The 15,448-nt window shown below is 38.3% G+C and overlaps 1 protein-coding gene across 1 annotated transcript; it reads right to left on the minus strand.

The window, feature by feature from the left end:
- Positions 1-890: 890 nt before the first annotated feature.
- LOC141601765 (uncharacterized) lies at positions 891-1,358 on the minus strand. Its single transcript, XM_074422068.1, has one exon. The coding sequence runs from the start codon at positions 1,356-1,358 to the stop codon at positions 891-893; it is 468 nt and encodes a 155-aa protein (XP_074278169.1).
- Between the last annotated feature and the right edge of the window lie 14,090 nt (positions 1,359-15,448).

Genomic DNA, 15,448 nt, shown 5'->3' on the forward strand with positions numbered 1-15,448 from the left:
GGAATTTGGCTTTCGAGTAAAATGCGTAGAGATGGGCTCTCTAGCTTTACTGGTTGTACGACCCCCATTCTGTTATCAAATAGAAAGGAGTGGCTCCAGTGGGCTTCCTAACTGAAGTTTGATACCCCTCCCCCCCACAACGCAAAGGGTATCTTAATAGGCTAGTCGTGATAGTTGTTTATCATTTTCTTGAGAATCATGATGACATTCTTGTTTGCTGCTTCTACGTCTCCATTGGTTTGGGGTCGATAAGGCGAGGAATGATGGTGTTGGATCTTTTATTTTGCCAATAGTTGCTCGGTCTCAGCCAGAAAATGAGATCCATTGTCACTGATTATCTAATGTGGGCACCAGTATCGACAAATAATGTTGGCTTGTATGAACTTAGCCACTTATTTGGAGGTTAGGGCAGTGTATGATACCGGTCGAACCGATTTCGTGAAATAGTCGATGGCTACTAGGATAAAATAATGGCGTCCCGTCCCGGCTGAGGTAATCTTTCCTATGATGTCGATTCCCCAAGTGGAGAATGGCCAAGGAGATGTCATTGTGTAAAGTAGGGACGGTGGGACAGCTTGAACATTACCGGAGATTTGGCAGTTATGGCAATGTCTAACATATTTGACGCAGTCTATCTCCATGGTCGTCCAGTAGTACCCTAGACGCGTGATTTTCTTTGCCATCATTGGCCCACTCGTAAGAGGACCAAACTCTCCGTCGTGGACTTCCTCTGTAACCTTCTTTGCTTTTGAATGATCGGGGCAAAGGAGAATGACTCCTTGTGGCGTTCTTTTGTATAACTCCCCTTGATTTAGGACGTATTGAGATGCTTGCAGTCGTATGGCTTGTTGTCCTCTCCTATCCATGTCTAATGGATATTCACCATTGAGCTAGTAATTCAGAATAGCTCTGTACCATGGCTCTTCTTCATTTTCCTCATCGATGGTAAGGAAATATACGTAAGCTAGCTGAGAAGGCCTATCTAAGCAAAATGGCATTTTTATCAGTTTATCAGGCATATTAATCAAATATGCGAGTTTCTCAAGAATGTCTGCAAATTGATTTTCTTCACGAGGTAGATGCATATAAGTGACTTGGTAGAAGAATTGAGCCACTTGATCTATCCTAACTTGATAGGGCGCAAACCTTTTACTTCGGAATTTCCAGGATCCGGTAACTTGATTAATGATTAGGGATGAATCTCCGTGAACTCCAAGTCTTTTGATGCCTAAACTCACTGCCGCTTGCAAACCGATGTGGACAGCTTCATGCTCTGCTGCAATTTTAGTCACCTCGAAGTCGAGTTTGACTAAAATCGGTATATGCTCACCTTCAAGAGAAATGGGCAACACTCTCATTCCACACCCCCTTAGATTGGAAGCCCCGTCGAAGTAGAGATCCCATGATTCGGCGTTTGTATATAGGATATATTCATCTGAAACTGACCATGTATCTATCACTTGTGTATCTTGAATTGGATTGTCTATGAAGAATTCAGCTACTGCTAGTTCCGTAATGACTTTCAAAGGTACGTATTTGAGGTCGAACTAAGAGAGCATCAAAGTTCATCGTGCTAATCTGCCCTTTTGATGTGACTCATATTTCTGCACATTAAGTCCCCGAACTATCCTCGTTCTTATGCTTTCTAGTGCTATTTAGGGTCGTTTCTTATCTTTAGTTCCCTGCTTTGCATTTTGTTTTGAGGTTTTCTGTCCTTGGTAGGAGAGGATTGCTAACCTTGCACTTATGGAGCAAAGTAGAGCTAAATTGAGTGCATCTAATGACCAAGCATCAAAGAGGAGACCATTACTAAAGGCCTAAGTGAATAAATGAAGTAGAAATGGGCAATGATGAAGAGCCCCACGACCTACCAATGATCCCCACGGATCCTCAGGCAGTCAAAGAAGAAGAAGGCAAGCTGAGCAAAGATCCGGGCGTCCCGAGCCTAGGTCGAGCGACTCCACCCTCAATCCGGGCGTCTCAGGCCACGATCCGAGCGTCTCACATCAAGGTCGAGCGGATCCCTGGGCAGCACGAGTTTGCTTCAATGACAATCCGGACGACTCTCTCTAGGACATGCAAAGCACTAATCATCTTCTTAGGGACTTAATCGTCATTTAAGCCCTTAGTTACCCTAATACTTCTACTTAGTATAAATACCTCATTGTGTTAGAGAATTAATAACCAAGTTTAACAAGTTAGAATTTAGCATTACTCAAGTTTTTCATTATTAATCAAGTTGTAATCTCTTAATCCAATATTAATCAAGTCTTAATTCATCTTTAATCCTTGAATTGTTCTTAGTTTTAGTTGGGTAATTTGAAGATTTTTTGGGTTTATTGAATACTTGACAACTCTTCATCATTCATCAAGTGTTCTTCTATTATTCTTTGCATATTATTTGGATCATCCTCAAGTTGTTATAATCCCTTTTACCCTTCCTTAATTATTACTTTACTCATTTACCATGTTTAACTTTGCTAATATGATTGACAACTTTATTAACATGTTTACCATAGTCATGAGTGAGTAGTCTCCTAGCTAGGGTTAATGGGGGATTATGGGAACTATAACATGGAGGTAGATTCATACTTAATCTAATATGTTATCATAAGATTGCTTGCTTGTTGTAGTGTTAACCTATGCACATGTTATGCTTGATAAAATGCTAGACTATGAAACCTTGCATTTGTACATCTCTAATCTATTCAACAAGACTTGTAAGATATAAACTAACTCGAGTCTTGTTAGACCATGCATAAAAGTGAATAGGAATAAAGTAAGTCGACTTGTAGGTGTTGTACAGTCTCGACGACTCGACTCCGGGACCCAAATCTTCCTATGAATCGTAAGACATAAACTAACTCGATTCCACTATAACAATAATTTGCTTGCAACTATGTAAACATATTTGTATGATCTCCACCATGAATCCCCTATGAACCCATGACACCCTAGTGCCTTTAAAATATTGTTAACAAACCCCCACTTTACTTGCTTGTTTTACTTTCATTTCTTTACATTTCATTGTTATAGTAGTGTAGCTTGATACCTCTAATCTCAACCCAATTTGTGACACTCGAAGACATAACTCTCTACAACCGATAACTTAATTCAATACCCGTCCTTTGGGATCCGACCGTTACTTACCACTCTACTAAGAGTAGTTTGTTTAGTTATAAATATTTTTTTGGTTGGTTGACTTAGACGACAAAGTTTCAAACCGCACCAAAAATGGCGTTGTTGTCGGGGATGGTGTTTAATTGAATTGTTGTCTTTTGTTGTTTTTAGTTGTGTCTTTCTTAACCTTGGGGAAGTCAAACACCTCAAGGTAGTTTTAATTGTTTACTAGTTGTTTGATTTTTGCATGTCTAGGAGATCACAAGGTAGACTGATAGGCTCGTATTTCTACTATCTATTTAGCATATTTTATGTACAATAAAGCGACATTGGGATGCGGTTTTACATGATTTACGTCACTATTGCCATTTTTCGAGTGTCGGGGTAATAATGGAGTATTGAGAAATGATCGGAAGCAAAGGAATGTCTTCAAGTCTACCATGATAGAAACATCTACAAGCAAGAAGGAAGACTAGCTAAGACATGAAGAAGTGAAAGGATGAAGCAATTGAAGATTTAAAGCTTCGTTTGCATAAGGATCGACTTCAAATGAGTATATCTAGAGTTCTACAGCTCGTATCAATGCAAGGCCAAGTGGAAGTGAAATATTATGTTCTTAGGTTTCCAACAACAGGTCACACGTCTCATTTCACCAAGCAACGAGAGAGATACGACCTTTTGAAAAATACAGTCCAGCGCACTGGAAGCACCATGCGTCCCTCCTTATGCTATAGGGCGCACCGTGCGCCTTACCTGGGTATTACTTGTTTTGATTACGGGCTTCCATCCAACTTAAGCCCATCATTTTCTCTTTAACCTAGGACTATATATAGGTGAATACTATTAGGAATTCATCATCTTATGCTTTATTTGGTTAATCAAGTTGTATTTTGAAGATTATCATCTTAATTTAGGCTTTAGATCTATTATGGAGAACTAATCTCCTTGCTTAATCCAATCTCAAAGGCTTAATCTTTGGTAGTAAGACACTCTAATCTTTCCCTAGTTATTATTATTGTTAATCTCTTGTATTTATTGTGTTAATTGTGGAAACCTTGTTTAATACAAGCAATTAAGTGTGATTTCCTTGTTGTTTAATTAAATAAATTTCCTCAAGTACATGTTGTTAGGTTGTTAAGTGTGGTTTCCTTGCAATCTATTATGCAACTCCTTGTTATTATCTTAATGAATGTGATTTCTTCTTAAGTTAATTACAAGTAAGAGATTACCTTCTCATTAGGCATTAATTGTGATTTCATTGTGTCTAATTAGCCTTGTTGAATCTCTCATGGCAATATCTTCTTGTTAATTAGCCTAATGTATGTGATTTCTACTTGGCTGAATTAATGAGTTGGGTTAATTGATTAAGTGTGTGTCTTTAACCATTATTAAGGAGATTTAGGGGAGAAATCTCCACAATAAGGTAATAGTAATTAATTGGGGAATTATTTGTGTCAATGATAACCCATTAGAGGACCACTAATGAGATTGGGTTAAGTTCTTCTTAAAATTGATAAATTTCCATCTTATAAATTGATTTCTTACTTACTTGTTGTTCACTCTTATTTGAATTTCATTTGGTCTTTGAAAACCAACCAACCCTCCCCCCCCCCTTAATTTATATAATTGTTTGTTAATCATTGCAATTGTTCTATTTTCACAATTGAAAACCGAATACAAAACTCCCCTTATCTTGGGTACGATCCCCTTCTTACTACTTTACGTGTCTTAGAATTAGATTAAATTAGCATTAAGTGTGGTTTATAAATTGTTAACTTGACCGTCATAAGTAGCGACATTTTAGGCGTGTCAAATTTTGGCGCCGTTGCCGGGGAAGGTAACGGTTTTGTTAGTGTTTTAATTGTGTTTTTTAGAGTAGTTGTGTGTTTTTGTGTGCTTTGTAGTGTAACCAGTTTTTTTAAATATTAGGATTAGTTTGAGTATTTTATATTGCTCTCTTGTTTGAATTAATCGCTTTTCTTAATTTTTCTCAATTTGAACCATTTTACAAGTCTTCTTCTCTATGCTTTCTTGAGATATTTGAACCAATTATTCAAACCGTCTATGAATTGTGTGGAGGTGACACTTTGAATATTGCTATGACTAATGGGATGGTTGGAGAAGATTTGGGGTATGTTTTGTCTTGTGATTTAGAGGGAGCCTTATAAGATTTGGACGCAAATCCACCCATGGAGGAGTTGGAAGAAAACAAGAAAATTGTGGTTCTTAAGGATGTTGGTTATGACCCTTATTTGGGTAGAAGTTAGTAAATATGAACTTTGAGGAGAATGTTGAGAGGGTAGAGAACAAGATGCTTGTTGAAGATTGGCCTCACCAAGAAAAACCACCCATACTAGTTCCTAAAGAACCTCTTGTGTTCCTTCACTCTTACTTGGCTTTTACCAAGTCCAACCCTTCTTTCAAAGAGCCTTATCGTGACATTAATTTTTTTTTCGAACATGAAAGCTCAATGAATCACTTGTCATATGCATATATTTTCATTGTTCATGCTTGGTATGTCTTGACTTTCAATTATTGCACTTTTCTTGTTTGTGGGCTAACATGTTTGATAGGTTACTAAGAGAATTGAGTTGCTCCGCTCTTGACCATTGATAGAAGATGAAGCTTGAAAAGGCGTCGAGCAAACGACGGAAACCAAAAGCGCTTTACGGGAGGCAACCCGTACTCCTTCTTTAATGTTTTTATTATTGTCTTTTCCTAATAATAGATTATGAGTTGTTACTTGTGTGTAAAACTCAAGTTCTTGAGTAGTGCACACAAGGTGTTTGTGAAAGGGTGCAAGTGATTTATTAAAATCTTTTGATAAGTCCTTGCTTGAGAGTAAAAAGTATCATGCTTGACAATTCCACAAATGCTCCTTATCAAGCCCATTCAAGTTACCCTTGTGCCCCATTATTCCCAAGCTCACTTTTTGACACAATCACTACATACATCACCACTCTTCTTTGCCTAATTGTCTAAACATCCTACTTCCCTATCATTACCTCAATCATATGGAATCACCTATAAAAGATTCCCACTTTCACTCTCGCAAATCAAACAATGAAAAAGAAGCAATTAAAAGTTCAAGTGTAGAGGAGTTTTGTTGGAAAAATGGTGAAGTTTTGTGCTTGAATTGGTACACCATGATAATACCAAGTGAAGGAGAGGAAGAGAAGGATGTAAGGTGTGAATCTTGGAGCTTATCATTGAGAGTCAAGGGTGTTTATGGTTTAAGTTAGTGAGCTTGTGAGAAAGAGTTTAACTTGTTGTAATTTGGCGGTGATGACAGTGCCTCAAGTCATTTCATTGAGGATTGATTATGATGTTCACCTTCACTATGGGGACAAAGTGAGAAACAAAGTGTGGGGTGGACATGAGTGGGTAATTTGTAATATATTGTATTATATTTCATTCCATGCATTGTAAAAAAAAATGAAAAAAAAGATTAAAAAAGAGTGAATAGAAAAGAAAAACCCGGCTAGGATAAAAGCCCGGAAGGGCATCCTAGGCAAAAATCGGAAAGTGGCCGAAGTTGGAGTGAAAACCCGGAAGGGTGCTCTGGGCAAAAAGAAGAAATGAGTACGAGCCACGAGAGTAGAAGTGAGGAAAATGCTAAACCGAAAACCCGCAAGGGCGGGGGGTTTAGGCAAAATGAGAGAATTAGGAAAAGAAAGGAATGAAAATGATAAAATTCTCAATTCTTGTCATATATCGTACTACTTCCTACATGGTGTTGGTGACATATGTGGAATAGACCCAAGATTGGTGGAAGGGTAGGCTAGGGTGTATCAAGGCTAGGAGGGGGGTTTTGAGGCCTATCTTATGACTAGCACTTGGTATATTTGGTGTTTGAGTTGTTTGGATGATATTGTTGTTGTTGTATGATTTGTCATGGATTGTGTTGAAGTGTTATTGGAGGATTTTGGTCACTTACTTTTGTGATGATGTTGTACCGGAATAGTGACCATGTTGATAATGTGATGAGGGTGACATAAGTAGGATGAGGTGTGAGAGAAGAGGGATGGATCGATTTAGCTTACCCATACTTATTTTGTGATCCTATTGTTGTTTAATTGGTTCTATAATAGTTTGCTCGAGACGAGCAAAGTCTTAAGGGTAGGTTATTTGACAGGCTCGTATTTCTAAAATCGATTTAGCATATTTGAAGTACAATAAAGCGACATTGGGATGCGGTTTTATATGATTTACGTCACTATTGCCGTTTTTCGAGTGTCGGGGTAATAATGGAGTTTTGAGCAATGATCGTATGCAAAGGCATGTCTTCAAGTCTACAATGATACAAACATCTACAAGCAAGAAGGAAGACTAGCTAAGACATGAAGAAGTGAAAGGATGAAGCAATTGGAGATTTAAAGCTTCGTTTGCATAAGGATTGACTTCCAATGAGTATATCTTGAGTTCTAGAGCTTGTATCAATGCAAGGCTAAGTGCATGTGAAAGCTTATATTCTTAGCTTTCCAACAAAAGGTCACACGTCTCATTTGGCCACGTAATGAGAGAGATACGACCTTTTGAAAAATGCAGTCCAGCGCACTTGACGCACCGTGCGCCCCTCCCTATGCTATATGGCGCACCGTGCGCCTTACCTGGGTATTACGTGTTTTGATTATGGGCTTCCATTCAACTTAAGCCCATCATTTTCTCTTTAAACTAGGACTATATATAGGTGAATACCATTAGGAATTCATCATCTTATGCTTTATCTTATGGTTTATTTGGTTAATCAAGTTGTATTTTGAAGATTATCATCTCAATTTGGGTTTTAGATCTATTATGGAGAACTAATCTCTTTACTTCATCCAATCTCAAAGGTGTAATCTTTGGTTGCAAGACACTCTAATCTTTCCCTTATTATTATTATTATTATTATTATTATTGTTAATCTCTTGTGTTTATTGTGTTAATTGTGGAAACCTTGTTTAATACAAGCAATTAAGTGTGATTTCCTTGTTATTTAATTAAATCAATTTCCTTAATTACATGTTGTTAGGTTGTTAAGTGTGGTTTCCTCGCAATCTATTATGCAACTCCTTGTTATGATCTTAATGAATGTGATTTCTTCTTAAGTTAATTACAAGTAAGAGATCACCTTCTCATTAGGCATTAATTGTGATTTCATTGTGTCTAATTAGCCTTGTTGAATCTCTCATTCCTATATCTTCTTGTTAATTAGCTAATGTATGTGATTTCTACTTGGGTGAATTAATGAGTTGGGTTAATTGATTAAGTGTGTTTTCCTTGTCTTTAACCATTATTAAGGAGATTTAGGGGAGAAATCTCCACAATAAGGTAATAGTAATTAATTGGAAATTAATTGTGTCAATGATCAACCATTAGAGGACCACTTATGGGATTGGGTTAAGTTCTTCTTAAAATTGATAAATTTCCATCTTATAAATTCATTTCTTGCTTACTTGTTGTTCACTCTTGTTTGAATTTCATTTTGTCTTTGAAAACCAACGCCCCCTCTATTTATATAACTGTATGTTAATCATTGCAATTGTTCTATTTTCACAATTGAAAACCGAATACAAAACTCCCCTTATCTTGGGTACGATCCCCTTCTTAGTACTTTACTTGTCTTAGAATTAGTTTAAATTAGTATTAAGTGTGGCTTATAAATTGTTAATTTGACCGTCTTAAGTAGCGATATTTTAGGCGTGACATAGACCTGTGCTTATTGATCCCGAAATTGAAAGAACTTTGACGAATCTTAGAAAAACCATTAGAGGGACTTCAACAAGTTTGGATATTGGAGAACTTGGGGATATCGATGTTATCCAATCAGATAGTGTTGTGTTTACCAACCCTTTTGCAAGAGAAGGAGAGGAGAACCCAATTCAAAACCAACCACAAAATCAACCCACAATGCCTAAATTTTCATCTCATTCCGTACCAACCGAGGAGAACCTACCAAATGGTACTCCAACACCCCCTCACTTAAACGGTAATTTCATTGCCAAATCCGCATACAAGAATTACACCCCTTATTCTAACTATTACAATGAGAATACCAAATTCCATCCAAACCTCTCATACAAGAGCTAAAACGTCCAGAACCCTCAACCCACATACACACCACCTTGAATGAGAAATCCTACTCAAAGACCATACAATCAACCCAATGACCAAGCTTTTGATGTTCAAAAAGCGGTCTTCCAAATGCAAAAGAGCCAACAAGATTTCTTTTCTCAAATGCAAAGGGATAGTTAAGTCAAAGAAACAACCATCAACAATATCCTTGCTCACACCAAAATGTTGGAGACTCAATTGTCTCAATTGGCCTCTTCTAGATCCCAAAGACAAAAGGGATAATTACCTCCTCAAGGTAATCCTCCCACAAGACATGAGACCATCAATGCTATCCACTTGAGGAGCGGTACTAGACATGAAGGACCAAAGATGCAAATTGAAGAAGGAATTGTTGAGGAGAATGACAAGCAAAGTGATGTGATTGAACCACTAAGGCGAAATACTAAGGTGGTAGAAACAACTACCAATAACTCATCAAAGAAGAGAAATGAAGAGAAGGCTAAAAAAACTGAGAAAGAGCCTATTGTGATTAGACTTCCATTCCCAAGTCGCCAAGCTAAGCCCAAGTTTGATGAACAACTTGGAACGTTCATGGAGATTATGAAGAACTTATAAGTTTCTATACCATTCATGGAGTTAATCCATCATGTTCCGGCCTATGCAAAATATATGAAATATATCCTTACCAAGAAGAAGTTCATCCGAAAGTTGGAGACCATTGCCTTTACCAAGGTGAGTAGTGCAATTCTACAAGGGAATTCCCCTCCAAAGCTCAAAGATCCGGGGAGTTTCTCCATTTCATGTACCATTGGTGATACCACAATCAACAAGGCACAATGTGATCTAGGTGCAAGTGTGAGTGTCATGCCATACTCGGTATGTGAAAGACTAGGAGTGGGAGAGCTCAAGTGCACCAATATGACCTTATAAATGGCGGATCGTTCAACAAAGAAACCACTAGGGGTATGGGAAGATGTACCCGTGAGAGTTTGAAAGTTTTTCATATCGGTGGACTATGTCATTATTGATAAGGAGGAGGATTCTAACATTTCAATCATTTTAGGAAGACCATTCCTACACACCGCCGGAGCGGTGATCGATGTGAAACATGGAGAGCTCACCCTTGAAGTAGGTGATGAAACAATCTCCTTCAACCTTGATAAGACTATGAGAGCTCCCAATTTGTTTGCGCCATGTTTTATGGTTGATCACTATACTCGGAAGGATGAGAAGAAGAAGATGGAATCTCCATCCAAAGAACAAGGGAAAGATGGAAATATCAAAGAGAAGGGCAAAGACACACCGCCCAATTGGAAGAAAGATATTGATGATGTTGAAATGGTTCTATTCGGAGAGCATGGAATGTTTCACAAGAATGAGAGCTTTCAAATCTCACCCATGACAAGTTTTGATGAAGGCCTCATTGGCCATGATAACAAGGAAGGAGAGTTGCTCTCGTCAACTCATGATCCACCTTACATAGAGGAGAAAGCAAATGAAGTTTATGGTCTATGGGACGATGAATTTGAAGGGTTGGTTAATCCCTACATTGGGAATGCTATGACTCTATACCAAGGCTTGATAGATCCTTGTCAACACTTTGACTCGGACTACCACAATAAAGACAATAATGTGCAAGGGTCTATGAAAGACCTTTATCAATAGAATGAACAACCCTTTGACTACTTCTACAAGGTGTTGAGCAACATCAACAACACCTTGGCTTTTCCCCCTGACACCTGTCATAAGAAGGAGAGTTTGGTGGAGTCCTCCCTAAACCACCATTTGTAAATATTCTAACCTCTTAACTTGCATTTCATTTAATTTGAACATTACTCATTTTTGCATTTCATTTTACATGCTTTGTTTGACGGATTTGTGTAACATGAGACCAAGTGAGGGAGGGATTTTAATGTGCTTTAAATGTGTAGTGTTTGATGATCAAGTGTGGGGAAGCACATGCCTAGGCTAACCAAGCCTTTGCAATGCTACCCAAGAAGAATTGAAGAAGAAAAAGAAGAAGAATAGACACGGGGTAAAGACCCCCACGAGCAGACCTGAGCTCGTGGGGACTAGGAAAGGGCTGCAAAGTGGAATCTGCTCTTTGAAGGAATCTGCCAGAGTCGATCTCAAGTCGAGCGAGGCAATGATTAAGACGCTCGACCTCAGCTTAGGCCGTGGGACTTGGAGGAGCTCTCTATTGTAAAATCTGCACTGGAAGACAATCTGCCCCTATCCAGCACAAGTCGAGCGAGCCAGAGGAAAATCTTTCCGACTTGCCTACAAGCCGCCCGTCTCCAAAGCCCTTCTGAAATTTGATTTTCAACTGTCCAAAAATCCGCCCGACTTGCCCTTAAGTCGCCCGTCCAACCCTCCTATATCAACAAAAACAGGGACCAAAACCCCTCTTCTTCATTTAATTCAAGCACAAACACAATACTTTTCCCTCCATTCAACCTTCAAACCCTCATCCAAAAACAACAATCTCTCATCCAAATTCACCCAAATCAAGTCCAAACTTGCTCAAAACAAAAACAAATCACTCCTTCATCAAAATAAGACCATTCAAACAACATTTTCTTAAAAAAAAAAAATCAATCAATTTCTCTAGGGTTGGTGAAAATCCGATTAATCCTAAATTGATTGGGCATTGAATTGAAACTTGAAGAAAGAAGCATTCAAGCATTTACTTGGTATCTTGATACAAGAAAGAAATCAATGGCAAGGACCAAGGGAGGAATTAAGGCAAAAAAAACACTAACATTGTCTAAAAGACAACAAGCTCTAGCATCCAAAGCAATGGTCTTGGTACAAAGGGATCAAGCTACTACTTCAACCGTCAATGTTATTGAGGAAGCTACTAATTCTATCCCGGAAGTGGAACAATTGAAGAACTATCCGAAGGTAACTTTCTTATCCGATAACCATAGGCTTGTATTCGAATCCCTTGCCAAGAAAAAGATTCTAGCTACAAAATTCATATGTCAAGATGCTTTGACAAAATTGGGTGTCCTTAACAAACAAAGGAATTTTTCCAGTCCACAGGGTTAGCAACCCTCTTTGAAATGAATGAAATGACATACCCCTCCTTGACTTTGGAGTTCATTAGCTCCTTGAGGGAGTATAAGATAGAGACTCGAAATTATGTAGAATTCCGTCTCGAAAACAAGACTAGAACGATGCTCAAAGGTGAATTTGGTGAAGTATTTGGGCCTAAGAACCATGACCGGTTCACAAAAAAACCATTGGAAATTGATGCAGAACCAATTTGGCTAGATATCTCCGGTCGTAAGTTCCTTACTTTCAAAGAGTGTCATGCCTTGTACATTCATCATCCGGGTATAAGGTATTGGCACAAGTTCGTGGCAAACACTTTGATTAGTAGGAAAGAAGCCAATCACTTGACAGAATTAGACTTTGTTTACCTTGAGTCTTTCTTGAATGTTGGTGGGAAACCCAAGAGTGATTATAATGTTCTTCAACTATTGATAAAAAGATGGTTGGATATTAAGAATGGTAAGGATGGTGCGACCTTTATTGTTAATGGAGGCTTGGTGACAAGGTTAGCAAGATATTTTAACCCGGATTTCAACAAGGATAACACCTATAAATCGGTTAAAGGAAGCCACCTTCTTGACATAAGCAACTTGATTCACAAGTTTCAATGGGTCAAGCACGATAACTTGGACCATAACTATGAGTGGCTCATCAAGGATGCCAAGTCCATTTTCTTACCAAGTAAGATTTGTCGCATCTCCACCCACTGGACCAACTACCTGATCCCCGTTTATGAGCAAGCCGAGACCATCATCAAACAACACCAAAAACCAAGAGAATAACCCTCCTCCTCCATTGTTACACCACCTTATCCCTTTGCCTACCAAGAGTTCAAAGCTAATGATGCTATGGCGGGCAATGACTACTTGACCCAACTAATGAAACACATGCATTAAGAAGCTCACAATGATCAGGTGAATGCATATTACGCCCAATATCCACCCCTCTACCATCTTTCTAGGCAAGGACTCCTTTATCCTTCGAGTTCTTTGTCGGATTGGGTGGATAGAAAAGTGTTATTTCCTAATGCTTCTCAAGATGAAGAAAGGGATACAAGGAGAGAGGAGGAAGTTCATGATGAGAGCAGGGATGGTAGTGGGTCTTGCCAAGATAATGAGGAAGAAGAGCAAAGTTCAAGTGAAGAGAATGATGGTGAAACCTTCGGTTCCATGGAGGTTGATGATGATGATGATGTCACGATGAGTGACAATTGATGGCTGACAAAGCAAAAAAGGAGGGCACTACAATGCGGGTTGATCACTTATGTTAGTACTAACCTATTCCGTTGTGAGTCTCCTACCCCTCTCTTTTCTTTGTTTTTGTCTCATGTTTCCATGACTTGTATAATATTTAACTTGCACCACTTTGAGAGTCATTTCGGGCTCTTGGTAGTTTTGAGTTTGGAGTCCTAGCACTACTCAAGGGACTCCCACCTCGGTCATATTGAGGTGTTTATCTTTTCACTCCCACTTCAAAAATCCAAAATGACAATCTTCATTCATGCATTGCATTCCATGCCTTGTGAATGAACTTCCCTTTCTTTTTGCACTAGCAATAGTGTTTTGTCCGGTTTGGGGAAGTTCAATTATAAGGAATGCGAGTTAATTCAAATTAGCTCTCCAAACAATAGAAAGCATGCATCATGTAGTATAGATTAGTTTGCATCACCTATTTATATTTATCACGTGTACATATCTCACATATAGTTTACATCTAGTATAGAATCATGCATCATTCATTTCATTGCATTTGCACAATTCGTTATTGTTTTGTGCATTGAGGACAATGTCCATTGTAAGTGTGGGGATGGGGAATTCTAACACCTTCTAACTCAAAAATTCAAAAAATGATAAAAAATTTTAAAAATCCAAAAACATGTTCTTCCTTTTGTTGTGTAGAAATGTATATATTGTATATATTTGTTTGTTTGTGTTCACGCCTATTAATTGGATCAACTACGCCACATCCAAGGCATGAGAAATATCAAGACCGCATGATATGATCTTTAAAAATCTCCTTTTTCCTCTCTATGTTAATGATAATGTGGTTTCTATTTGTTTGATGCGGTACAAACCAATGTGATCCTAGGAGTTGCATTTAGATTATAAGACATACTAGTGATAGTATCATTTGCATTAGGTTGTATATATGCTAGTTGCATCACAACATGTAGTTGCATTTTAGGAATTTTTTTGTGAAAATGTCTAGTTGGGAAGCTTGGCAAGTGTATATAGGCCCTTGTAGATAATTTTTCGCCTTGAGACTTTGTTTGCTAGAATACCCTCAAGTCATCCTAGGATGTGTCATACTAGTATCTTTTGACCCATGGACTAAGGCCTAGTCAAGATTACCTTGTGGTGTGATGACTCCTTGGCTACCGTTTATTCCAAGGTGACCCTTGATGCCATGCGACCGTTATTCCATCTCCATCATCATGTTTGGCCAAATACAAAGGGAATGGGCACAATAAATCTCCAAATTGAGTTGAAGTACCAAAATAAAAATCATAAAGTTTGCACAAAAATTGCATCAATGAAAAGAGGAGCAAAAATAGACTCCCAAGCTTCAATAAAAGTGCCCTTGCTACAAAGTGGGATTACTTTGAAAATGTTCAAAAAGAATGCAAAAGAAATTGCCAAGTATCAAAATTGCCAAACTTCAAAAGTGGCAAATAAATGTTCTCAAAAGTCAAATGCCACAAGAATTTGGGGGGAAATAAAACAAAAGCAAACTACCATTATGAAACTGAAAGCATTTTGATCCCTTTTATCCATTGACGATTTTTTCTTTGTTGCATGGTGGAGAGAGGACGACCCTTCTTCTTGTCTTGGCAAGAGGGGGAATTCCACGATTCTACAGTGTTTCTAACACCATAAGGAGCCTACTCTTGACATAAGCATTAAGCGATTGAGGATAAAATTACCCTAGTTTGACACAACTTGGAGGTGATTTGTTGGTATCCATTTGGACTTAGTAGCTTGGAGAAATAATATCTACAATGGAATGTGTACCCTTAGATTGCTTCCCCTTTAGATGATTTCCGCCACTTAGATGAGGAAAGTGGCTATTTTTTGTAGATGCATCATTTATTTGATCTTGTGTGCTTAATTGTTAGGATTAATCGCCATTTTGGCAAGCCCCACCTTGCCTTGGAAGAAGTCATCTTACCTCATGGATGTCTTGTTGTGAGTTGAAGGGGCGGAGTGAGATCCTC

Source organism: Silene latifolia, chromosome 9 (assembly GCF_048544455.1).
Source record: "Silene latifolia isolate original U9 population chromosome 9, ASM4854445v1, whole genome shotgun sequence".
Taxonomy (NCBI): domain Eukaryota; kingdom Viridiplantae; phylum Streptophyta; class Magnoliopsida; order Caryophyllales; family Caryophyllaceae; genus Silene; species Silene latifolia.

What these genes read in the sequence shown, in the direction of transcription:
- LOC141601765 (XM_074422068.1), bottom strand. Translation starts at nt 1,358, where the DNA reads ATGAGAGTGTTGCCCATTTCTCTTGAAGGTGAGCATATACCGATTTTA.